Source organism: Camelus dromedarius, chromosome 1 (genome assembly GCF_036321535.1).
Source record: "Camelus dromedarius isolate mCamDro1 chromosome 1, mCamDro1.pat, whole genome shotgun sequence".
Taxonomy (NCBI): domain Eukaryota; kingdom Metazoa; phylum Chordata; class Mammalia; order Artiodactyla; family Camelidae; genus Camelus; species Camelus dromedarius.
The window spans coordinates 7,063,968-7,076,433 of record NC_087436.1 but is presented as its reverse complement, the minus strand read 5'-3'; the positions used below and the strand labels follow the sequence as shown (position 1 = coordinate 7,076,433).

The window sequence follows — 12,466 nt, the reverse complement described above, 5'->3', positions numbered from 1 at the left end:
GCAGTGCACTCAGAGATTTTATCAACAACCACACACACACACACACCAGCTTGGTATTCATTTGCAGGACTCAGCATAGCTCTTGCTTTCTAGAAATTCTGGGAGAGAAAACTTCTCAGATACGAAGGGAAAGCCTTAAATTTCCAGGAATGACATGCTACCTATTTTTTTAATGATCATAATTGTCTTCCATAACTATACTAAAGGGAGCATATTCGAAAAGGATAACTTCCACATCAAGCTGTTCATAAACAATGTTCAATCTAACTTTTAAAAGAGCCTGAGAGCAAGGATTCTGGGTTAAGAGGGCCAAATGAACACACTTCCGATGTCACTGTCTCTTTAAAAATTACAATAAAAAGATTTTTAAAAAGAAGTAGTCAGGGACAAAGAGAGGGAAATAAATTTTGGACAGTGGAGATCAGAGGAATGTGTGGATTCAGACACAAGAAGGCTCAACCCCATGTCTTCAGGGGTAAAACAGAACCACTTCACTTTATGCTGCAAAATCCTTAAAAGACATGTGAACTAACTACCAGCCCCTTCGTAACAGGGAGTGGAGGCAATGCAGAAGGACGTGGGCTAAAGTTGGGGGGGAACGCTGGTTACTAGTGCCCGAAGCCATACCAATTTATCAATTTCTTCCTAGCACAGAGTTTTTAAAAAAATGTGTCATGTGGATCTAATAAAAGAATATTGGGGGAAGAAGCATAGTAATATTATTCATAACAGCATAAGTAGAAATAAGCAAAATGTCCATCAGTCAGTTCATGGATAAGTGAATTGTGGTATAACTACATAATGAAGCATTATTTGACAATAAAAATTAACAAAGTACCAAAAAAAGAAAAAAAGAAAAAGAAAAGAAAGGGAAGTCAGGGGTGGGTATTTGAGAAGCAGTTCCATCCATCCCTCATTCCAACCGGAATCTAGGGGTTAGCCATTGGCGAAGGGATGCAGAACAGGTGTCTGCACTGGGGGAGGCAGGCCCCGCTTCTCCCTTCATTCAGGTCTGCGCTCCTAAAAAGGCATCACACCAACCCGTCCTTCCTCAGACAGCCTCCTGGTCAGTGCCCTCCCGGTCACACACCCTGAGTCCCCATCATAGCCTTCAGACCTGCAGCGGGACAAGACCAGGACCTCCCCTGCTTCTTTCCCACTGAGCCACCAGGACCCAGAAACCCTGAGTCCACAGACTGAATGGGTACGGCCCCGGAACAGGCATCTGTAAGTAGTCAGCGACGCCTACCAAGGGCGTCCATGGTGGCTTAGATCTCTAAGCCAAGGTCTGGGTTTTCATCTTTGACTCCCTCGCGTGCGGAGAGCTGAAGTGGCACAGGTGTCCCCTCACACAGAACGAGGTGTCTGGGCTCGCTCCAAGCACAAGCAACTGGTCGCCCACACATACTGATGCCCACAGGGTCCTGCACCTGACCCAGGAGATCCAGTTCCCCGAATTCCTCTCAAGTAGACACTGGCCCAGGGAGAGCTGGGGGAATGGCGGAGCAGACAGCCCGGCTCGGGCAGGGGTGGCTGAGATCTGGACTGGCTGCGGAAGCAAAGCTTTTACAGGACAATCTACCAGCTGCCTCTCGACCAGTGTTTACATGAAGAAGAACTTCCTAGTTCACTAGGAATGGTGCTCCCAAGAAAATTAAAAGAAGAACCATTGTTTGGAAGACGACTTTTATTTTATTTTTTGTCATAATGTAAGCTAGCAAAGGGCTCATGTGGAAGGGTTTTATTAAGCAGCTGTATTATTTGTAGACTCTTGAAGGTACTGATTGAGTAAAATGAATCTTTTTTTAAGTTTTTTCAACAAATGCCAAGGGAAGTTTTTAAATGAATGACCCCTTAAAGCCTACAAACCCGGGCTCTATGATATCAGATGACTTTCCCTCTGTGTATTTTTTTTTCCTTTTTAAAAAGCTGTATTAATATGCATTTACTCTGAATTGCTCTGGGATGCATTTTCGCACCCATACTTACCAATGTCGTCATCCGTCCTGTCAATGGGGTCCTTCTCCAGGCAGTCCCTCACAATGTCCCTGCTCATCAGTGGGTCTGAGGCCCTCTCGATGTCCTCTTCATCGTCATCGTCCTCAGAGTCCACAGCGGTCTCTGGCAACCCACTCAGGTCCATATCACCAGCCTCACTTTCCGTGGCCTGGAGACAGACCGAAAATTGATAGATTGATGGACAGAGAGAGATACACAGACAAATAAACATACTGTGTCAAGTACACCTTTTGGACCCAAAAGAAATAAAAACAAGTCTAGTTCAAAATATCAAACCTCTTACTATATTAATTTTTCCTTAACTATGTTACACGTATTCAGTAGTAACAGATCTTTCTGTGCTAGGCACTACATAAAAGAATGATGGCAACAACATATAAGTGATTTTACCTCTTACTGAATTTTTAGTTAGGATTAATAATTCTCTCTCAATAATTTTGACTTCTTATCTGAGCTGTTTGAAACATAGCAAAATAAGAAAAAGATAAGTCTTTGTTTTCACTCCATTTTTCAAAGAGAATGGCTTAAGCTAAGAGCTTAAGGGTGACAGTTAATTTGGAACAATTTCTTCCCCAGGAGAATAGGTGCAGATTTATTAATGCCAAGAAGACCGAACCACTTCTCTGTCATTAGATGGTCTGTATGAAAAAGTGAATCCCAAATCACAGGTAACTTGATAAATATGCAAACAAAACATTTAGTCTGATGATCACAATGTCTACTCTCCAACTATAAACTGCCAAAGGTGTGAAAGACCCTACACTCCGAGTGGTGACGCAGTCTTTCTCCCCATTCATTCCTCAACATGGCTGATGGTGTCACCGGTCAAACTCCAAGTCATCAAGATACACCTGAATCTCTTCTCAGTCACGAGAGTCACACATTTCAAAACGGTGTCTCCTGTCGGGCTCTCTCAAGCCTGGAACAGCTATCCCCGTCGGTTATTCTGCAGCCTTTGTAATTATTATCTCAACAATCGCATGCCTGTATCGCACTGGCCTTACTGGACTTTGTGTGCCGAGCATTCATTAACTGCTTAAGTGCAGTAAGAATGGGTGCGATTAAATATCAACTATATTGATCTTGAACATCACAGACATGTTTTTCCAGATAAAATACTGACCTCTTAGGAAGACTTCATGATAAAACTATTAACTTTGTCAAAAACATAACATTTACCAACTTCAAGTAGCTCATAGCTCATATGATCTTCAAAGACAATAAACAAATCTATTTTTAAGAACAGGCAAACACTGATTAAAATAAATAAAACTGTAAATATAAAATGTTGAACCTGACAGTAATAAGCCAACACCAAATACAACATGCCAGGAGCTGCTGTAAGTGGCTTCTGTGTAGTAACTCATTTCATCCTTAAAACAATCCTACGAAGTAAGTGCCCTTATTAACTTTTGTTATTCTGCAAACATCCAGGTGAAGAGAGATTATTTTTCCACGATTGTGCTCCTGGTAACTGTGGAATTGAGAATGGAACCAGGAGTTCTGGCCCCAGACTCAGAACTACAAGTACTCTGTCTCTTTATATAATAGACACTTAATACACGCATCCTCCTAGAGGATCTATACTCTGTCTATAATTCAGTTTAAGTCAACGTTTACAGAAGAAATTGTATTATTTTTGTATCAACAAAGCTTCACCTTTCTAAAGTCTTGGTTTACATTACAGAACACGCTATTTAAGTCTACATTTTGAAGCAACACAAGCATCAGTTAATTATTTCTACAGTTTAACAACTAGAATTATAATCACACTTCGTTTTTTTAGGTACAACGTCCTGAACTGAAATACACGCATCATAAGAAAAACCTACGGGGAAGATAACTGAAGACAGAATAGGTGGAAGGGGACAGCTTAACCTCTGCGGAAGCTGTGTCCACGGTGGCCTTCGTGGACGACTGACGGCCCGGACCACGGCCAGCGCTGCTGCACGTGGGAGAGAGGTGAGGCTTAGCTCGGCAGCACACCCCTAATTTGGACTGTCTCTGGATTCTAGCATGAAACTGAAAACAGAACTGGATGTGATCTGGTCAGCCAAGGCCACAGTCAGAGAAACCAGGCCAACACTGCTGGTGTCACCGCCTTATTTCCAAAGCCTAAAAATGTGACCATTGGGTCAGGCTTGCTATGATCACATCTCACCCCAGTTGCACTTTAACATTGACGATTATTAGTCATCACCTTACATTTTCAAATATACACTCAGTTCTCTCTTCACACATTCTGTAGTATTACCCTGAAGTGAGGAAGCATTGTGGAAGATGGAAATTAAAACAAAAACTCTTCTAAATAAAGTTATATAACCTAAGGTTTTTCTTTAATTCTTAAACATCTAACATATGGCAAGAGATGACAGATATATTTTATACCACTCCAAAGAAATCATTACTATCACTTAAATGAATTATATTTACGTCTTAAATAGAATCAAGATTTTCAAATGTGAGTTGGATTAATCTTTCCAAAACTGAACTCTCCACTCTATTTGTGTAAATAATCATTAATTGTTTTCTATTTCTGTAATGTGGACTCCATTCTTTAAGAAACAAATAATCTTCAAAATAACATTCACTAAACATTCATTTAAAATAAATACCCATTTCATTTTAAAATATATAGAATTCCTTTAAATAATGCATTTTAAAAATTGATTTATTTTTTAGGAATTGACTTTTTCATAATCCCACTGTCTGATGAACAGTGAGACACGTGGAGACTGAGTGGAGTCAAAAGGTTTAATGACCCCGACTGGTCTACAGGAAGAGAGCGCTAAACCCGAGTGCCTGGAACGTGGGAGTCACTGAATTTGCGTCTGCTGGATGAACAGACAAACCAGAGGTCAGCAGTTCAGGTCTCTGCTCCAGCATTCACTGTGTGACTTTAACCAAGTTGTTGGAACTCTGCAAACCCAGTGTTATCCTCAGGAAACCGGAGGTTACACCTTGCCATCCCTAGGGCTGTTCTTGGGTCAAACAAGGGAAAAGAAAGCCAGTGACAGCCTATACCAAAAGTCCCTTCTGCGGGGGGACACATTTTCATCTCAGTGCCTGCACACCTTTCCCTCTCCCCACCCCAGCAATGAGCCTCACACACAATTTATACTGGCAGAATTTGTCCAAAAAACCCAAACTCTGTTAAATATCCCAACCCCTGACAAAATGTAAAAATTTCTCTCAGGCTAACTGCACCTGTTAAAATCTGGCTAAATGGCTCACACAGTAATTATAAAAATGGTGAGTGAGCCAGCACGGAGTGACTACCATGTACCTAGCTCTACACCTGATGCTTATAATAGGTGATAATTAATCTTCATATCAATTCAGCACATCAGGATTGTTACCACTTTTCAGATGAGAAAACACGGGAACATTAGACACATTGTTCAGTGTAAACAAAACAAAACCGAGTAATTGTACCAGGGCTCAAGATCAGGTCTGACCAACACAAACTACTGAATACTTGCACTCTAATATTTCACCCAGTTTTCTAAAGCCTGTCTTCATGAAGAAAATAGCTAAAATATAATAAAGCAATAAAATGTTTTCTGCTTCGCTAAGTCACAAAACATAAAATGTTAAAAAATTTATATCTGCATATAAACATAAACAAAATGCCTGAAATTTTCCAGCTTCCTCCAAATGACAGTATTGCTAAGATTAATGCCAGTCTTTAAACCCTTTTATTCTAAGTAAAGATACGCACACATTTTATATTTAAAACATATCTGATTATATTGGTCTTGGGAGCAAAAATAAAGCCACTTAGGCCAATAGCTCCTGTCCTAAATTAATGACTCTTCCACATGGATAACAGAACAGATTTAGGTGCACATTATAGTTAAATAGTAATATTCTCAAAAAAAAAACAACTCTCGTAATATTCTGAGATCAGTGCTGAAAGCTCTGTGATTTACTCAAATCAAAAGGGGCTCTATGAAAACAGTTCTTAAAACCAGTTTTATTTTGCATTTTTAAGGGATATGAAGTAAATGAAGAAACAGAAGAAATATTAAATGCCACAAAGCTCTAGTGAAGTTATTGAAGTAAAATAAAAACATCGTAACTACTATGCATTTATCATTAAGTACTTAAAAATCACTCATGAAAACCTTTTTGCGTATTAAATATCAAACACCCACGCCTATCCCCATGGTCAGGAGGGTTGCTTAATAAATATTCATGATGGAAATACATTTATGTAGAAAGTATGAAAACATATTTGGAAATAAGTACAACGCTTGCAGTAAGCTCTGTTTGTGTATCATAATTTATGCTGTTCCTAATCTTACACTAGGAATGTTTTTTTTTTTTATTTCAATATAGGAGATACATATATATGCCTAAAAGAACAATCCTTTAAAGCTCTTAATGTAAACTGTTAGGTTTCTTTCCAAAAACTACCATCCTAACAGGTGTAAGAATGTCCATCTATAATCATTTATTATAAGGAACTAAGTCAGTGCTAATTTAATAGGAAAAGCAGTTTCATATTAAATCCTCATACACTCGATTACTAATGTCTTAAGTATTTTCTTTAGGGCATAGACATTTGCACGTTCTCGCCTGCAAACTACCTACTCTTGTCCTTTGAATACTATTATGTTGTGAGCTGAGTATTTTTCTTATTAATTTGCATAAGTGAAACTATTCTGACTTTAAATCTTTGTCTCAATTGATCTTCTAATTTATTAAAAGTTTTGATCAGTCATTATGCCACTAAGAAATTGCTAACTCTTTGGTTTATCTGGAATTTAATCTTAATTATAATACAAACAAGGATATTAAAATTACTCCCCTACCCTGAAGACCATGTACTGACTAACCCATCGCTGCACGGACTCGTGAGGTTCCCTTTATTATGTGCTACATCCTTATGTGTGGGTTTCGTTTTGCTTGAACCCTCTGTTCTAGTGATCTGTCCATTTTTGTACAATTATTTCCAGTCCACCTCAGTCACTGCTCTGATCGTCACTCCATGTGACCAGGACCTTATCATGGCTTGAAACTGCATGGTCTCCTGTCACCTGCTTAGGCACTCACTCTGCCTTCTGTCACCAATAACCTCCTATTTCTCAGCCTGCTTCCACTGCCTCCCAAGGAGGCCCTTTTTAAAACAAGCACGATCCTCAGTCTTCCAGATTCTCCGTCCTGTGGCTTGCCCTCACACTTCCAGCTTGTGGTCCCTAGTCCAATGGTGCCGTCACCTTCACTGGACACACCTTTCCGAATGCCTACGACTTCCTGGCCCTGCTCCAGGCTCCAGACAAGACAGATCAGTGCCCTGTCTTCCTGAAGCTGCCACTCCAGGAGGCAGGTATGGCGACTTAGCAAAAGTAATCATCATTTTGGTTAAAGTCTAAGGAAAAGACTAGCCAGGAAAGGATCCAAACTGTAGGAGAGAACCTGCTTTTCAGAGGGCAGTAAGTAAAGAAGTCTCTGAGAAGACAGTCCTTGAGAACGAAGTCACACGAGGGTCAAATGAGGAGAGGACATTCCTGACAGAAGGTCTGCAAATGCAGAGTGTGGCATGTCGCTCAAGCCTTCCTTGCACTACACTCTAACGAGGCTGCAGTCCTGGAGAAACCAAACCTCTGCTTTCTCTGCCCTTACCGCACCAGGCGGTGGGAAATCACTCCGCATTCAAGGGCACCAACCTGGCTGAGCCTTTAACGCTCTGGTCAGTTTGCTCTCCTCCTCTCTGAAACTATTCTCTCCTTAAACGTTCCCACCTGCCAACCCTCTCACTCTGAACGGAGGACTCAGACACGCCAGACAGAAACTCCCTCAACCCCAAACTCCCCGCTCCAAGCCCACCATGACCTGTCCCTAGTAACGCAGAGGAGGTTTCTTCCTGAAAGCTAGTGATTCCACTCCACTCTTGAATTCCCTTCCCAGCCTCTCTGAAACATTATTCTGTCCTCTTCTCTCCTGCACACAGCATTTGATTTCAACCTCTCTGTGCCCATCTTGGGAGCATTTATACTCGGCTCCAACCTGACAGCTTTCTCCCCAGTCAGAACCATGCAAAGATTAAAGGGTTGCCTTGGGGAGACAGCTGCCCATCACTGGGATGTTCAAGAATAAACTGGATGCTCGAGTGAAAGGAAAGTGGTAGAGGGTTCGGAGACAAGACTGGTCCCTGAACCAGTTGCACCTGTCAGATTTCTTCTCACCTGAGAGTTTCTGATTTAAAGACAACAGACACGGTCTACTGAGGATTTCCATGTTGTCTGATAGAATCAGAAACTAAATCTTTGGATACATCTATGGATCTTTCCCTAGGAAGGATATAAATTTAACAGGCTACACGCCTGTCGTCAAGTTTGAAATGAATAGCCTTGACACTCAAGCAAAATGGATCACAATACACAGGGGTCCTCTTTTCCAAGATAAAGTCAGACTGCAGGCTGCACTCTCCAATCCAGTCAGAGTGAAGTGGAGTTCTCACCACAGTCTGCATCCTCAGATGTGGTGGCTGGGGACCGCAGAGGTACCACCAGGAATCTCCCCATGACCTTACCCCAACCTACCCAAGGGAGTGACACAGAGCCCAAGTCCCCGCAGGATCAGCCTCGATCAATTCTGTAGACAACCTACTCCACTCCTATCACATAAATTTACCTTTTGCAGTTCCATTCAGGCTTGCATTATACTTGGAGAAAGCAGTGGTAACTGCTCCGACCTCGAGCTGTGTTTCTGTGACAGATCTTTAAAATGTATAATCATCTCAAAGAGTAGAAGACAAAGGGTCCATCGTGATGTTTCAAGTAACGTAAGCTAAAGCAGAGCTTCTACTTACACTGTCCTTTGTTCTGTTGCAAGGGACACTCCTGAGTAAATGTGTGAAAGAGTCAACTTCTAAAAAATAGGCATTTCGAAGGCTTGGAGGAGAGCAGTTTTACCCTGATCCACCGCCTTCTCTCCTCAACGTTTGAAAATTGGATTACTTCCTGTACATTTAAGTACAAGTTAACACTTAATGCATCAAAGTAGAAATTTGAAAGGTTACTTTAAAGAGTCAAATAATTATATTTCTTATTGCAAAATAATAAAAAAAGTTCTTAATTAGCCAAGAAGCTGCAGATAATTGCTTTGTGGCTACCAATTCTCAGTCAGCGACCTTTCAACAACACTCCTGGAGTACAGAAAAGTGTGTGCCTAATGCACCCTTAAGAGAAAATTAATTTTCTAAGATCTACTAAATTTAGGGCTTGAACAGGTATGTTTCGCCCTGATGGTATTCTGATTGTTTAGTTGCTTTTAGTAATGTTTTCTAAAAAATAGAAAGTTGGCACTGTTTGAATACATCAATGACCCTGAAACACTACAGTGTTTCTAAAGAAAGGTTTTTATGGCCAGCTCGTAGCACAATTCCTAAGAAGAAGAGAATTATACTTTGTAAAGTATGATGTTCTTTTTGGTTGAAACCATCCAAAACCACATATTAGCTTATATACTGACTCCCCAGGACTTTTTTCTGCATATTTTAGTCACTTTTCCTAATTTTTATTTTCTAAGTGAATGAACTATTCCTTAACAATTAAAATTATTTTGCTTTTAAAGCATTTTTGAAATCCCATAGTTCTGGTTTCTTTTCTATCCATCAGTATCCTAAGAATTTATTTTAAACATATAACTCAACCTATAGGCAAGAAAAATAATTCAACGAGCCAATCTTAATAATCTCTTCCTTTTTAAGACTTTAGTAAGAAAAGCTTATTATAAAAGCATAATTCAGAAGTTTTCCCCTAAAATTTTAGTCAAGAAAGAGTCGTACACCTAGTATGGCTACAGTCAAATTAATAAAATATTTGGAGTCAAGGGAAATATTCCCATTGTAGCTACTCTATTTAAAATTCTTATGACGGGTGACAGCAGATGCAAACACAATTAGACAGTTGTTCTAATTTAATTTAGGAAGTTCTATTTCCTAAAACGAGCATACAGTGTACTGTATGCCTGGGCGAAGCACGAACACTAGCACTTTGTGTACACGTACGCACATGTAATATACGCACATGTATTTACTCTATACATCCTATCAATGAAGAATCACGGAACCGCTTAGGACACAGGAAAACGAAGCAAGTGACGAGGAAAACACCTTCTTACCTGGTAGATGTCAGAAAGGCTGCTGCTTCCGGAGTCACTGGTGATACTACATCCTGAGTGGCTGGAAGAGACGTGGGTCACCTGCGGGTGAAGACTATCAGTGAGGTGCAGCTTTGTGAAGTCTGCAGGGAGCTAGGGAAGGAGGAGGGAAAGCTAAGGTCACCACTGAGTCAACAAGTCCACGACGACACTGAAAAACCCCAGCAGGCTCCACCCCACACCATTTAGCCAAAAGTACTGGCAGGAAAGTTCCTTCATTTTTGAAGTTCACAGTGCCTGAATAGTGTCCTGTTTCCCAAGAATCACCAAATAAAACTTTTAAAGTTTATGGGAATTCGATGAGCCTCAAATAATACGAGATTCAGGGTTTAGACAGGTGGGTTTGGTAGTTCAGAGTAACTTAGGTGAGCACTTTTGGGTGAATCCAATGAGCTACAACTTTAAATTAGACCCCAAGGAGCAAATGAGCCCACTACTACTTGTTTGGCAGCACAAACGCAACTTGGTGGCAAGAGACAGCTTCGGTCAGAAACACATCTGAGATTCATCTACGCCCAAATGATGTTTAAAGGTTAAAAAAAAGTAAGCGTCTTAGAACTGACGAAGGGTACTGTTACACAGGCAATGATGCAAGCTCTACGGAGAAAGAGAGACAAGCGCGCCCTCAGAGCACTCAGGATGCAGGAGGTCACGGACAGGGTTTGCCTGTCTACACAGGCATGTAAACATCACTGTTCCACTTGCTCATGTTTCAACTCCAGGTAAAAAAGCGTCTATTAAGCAGATTCACTGAACGTACCTCCAGTCTCTACCACTCCCCACACAGAGCAGAGAAGACGCATTGGAAAGGAAATATTCCTACGTTCGCCCATGAAGAAAATATTTATTGAGCCCTTTCCTTCTTACTCCCTGCTAGTCAGTGAATGAGATGAGATGCTAAGAAAACACTGCCCCGAAGAATCTTACACTCTGATTCAAAGCTGTTATCCATTCTTCTGAATTAAAAAAAGGGCACTATTTATCTATAATATCACACACACGACTGGCCAATAATAAACATGACATTTCAAAACACATGCTAACAGACACCATGCAACACTGATAACACCCCTCCTTCCTGCCGGCATTCAGATTCCGTCTGGCTGTTGAACACTAACAAAATAAAACTGAAGTAAGAGTTGGTCTTATTAATATTCCCTTCTCTCCTCTGACAACCTCATCCCTTCTCCCCTTCCAGTAACAAGATGTCACCTCACAGTTTAAATTGTCTCACAAGGGAGGTGACTCAGGCTGATGACACAGACCAATGGGTCTGATACCTCAGGGTTCCAAATAAGGAGGTAAAACGTATTTATAACCACAGCCCTTCAGACCTGACTCAATAAATAAATTATGATATTCAATGGTATTTAATACAGTCTGTACAGTGCAATACTTATTAACATCATGGGAGACAAAGTACACAAAGAAAAGATGTAAACATAAATTTATTAGGGGGCATATGATCAGACGCCAAATAAATGTAAAGGAACGCATGTTGGAGGAGCTCAGAGAAGTGAGGCGTTCATTGAAATGTGTGAAATCATGGCAAAAATCATGTAGCTCTCACTATGAATTTAACTGATAATTGAAGATGCTGTGAAACAGATAAAATTGGGAAAACAGCAATTTCCCTGCGAAGGAGTAGAAAAGCGAAAGCCTCCAAACTAAGAATTTATATATTTTTATTCACAATGTAGAATAGTGAAAAGTTTGCAGGATTTCTTCAGGAATGATTTGAAGACAAGTTTGCCGAGTTATATTAATGACTGTGACTTTATGGGTAGTTGACTGATAGAGATCAAATATTAAAATAATGTGTTCGGAGCCAGGATAACTGTCCTTCACCATCTCAGCTATGTTTCCATTTAATGCAGTCAACTCACTGCAGAAGGCAAAGGAGGAAGCATTACTCCCGGCTCAGAGATTTCCAAGCGCATCCATCGATACATCACGTAATTACGGAACGTAAGCTGATTCCTACTACCGTTTATAGACCTGAGGTTGACGTGTGCCACACAGTGTGACTTTTAAAAATTAACGTCGATATGCCAAACAAAGGTGTATCTAGCTAATGAATTTTCACTCACTGGCCAATTATTTACTCAAAGCGCATAGGACACGCTTCTCTTCAGCGTCCACCAGCTGGTCGTCTTTCCCGACTACATTTACTGTGTGGAAGCATTAGGCGCCTTCAGGCTCCAAATCTAACAGAAGAGATGCGGGTCCAGCCTTCACAGTCCACGGCTACTCATCTACGCTCACTCACAGCCACAGG

At 40.7% G+C, this 12,466-nt stretch overlaps 1 protein-coding gene across 10 annotated transcripts in view; it reads right to left on the bottom strand.

Annotated features, from left to right (window-relative positions):
* Nucleotides 1–12,466, bottom strand: part of RAPGEF2 (Rap guanine nucleotide exchange factor 2) — a 219,872-nt gene that overhangs the window by 37,921 nt on the left and 169,485 nt on the right. For 7 of the 10 annotated variants that reach the window (XM_064486607.1, XM_064486656.1, XM_064486708.1 and 4 more), the window contains 2 exons: nt 10,150–10,281; nt 1,990–2,167 (listed from right to left, as the gene is read on the bottom strand). In XM_064486607.1, coding sequence (XP_064342677.1) covers nt 1,990–2,167; nt 10,150–10,281 — 310 coding nt within the window. The remainder of the gene's footprint in view (nt 1–1,989; nt 2,168–10,149; nt 10,282–12,466) is intronic. The other 3 variants (XM_064486737.1, XM_064486765.1, XM_064486894.1) reach the window with 1 other exon arrangement.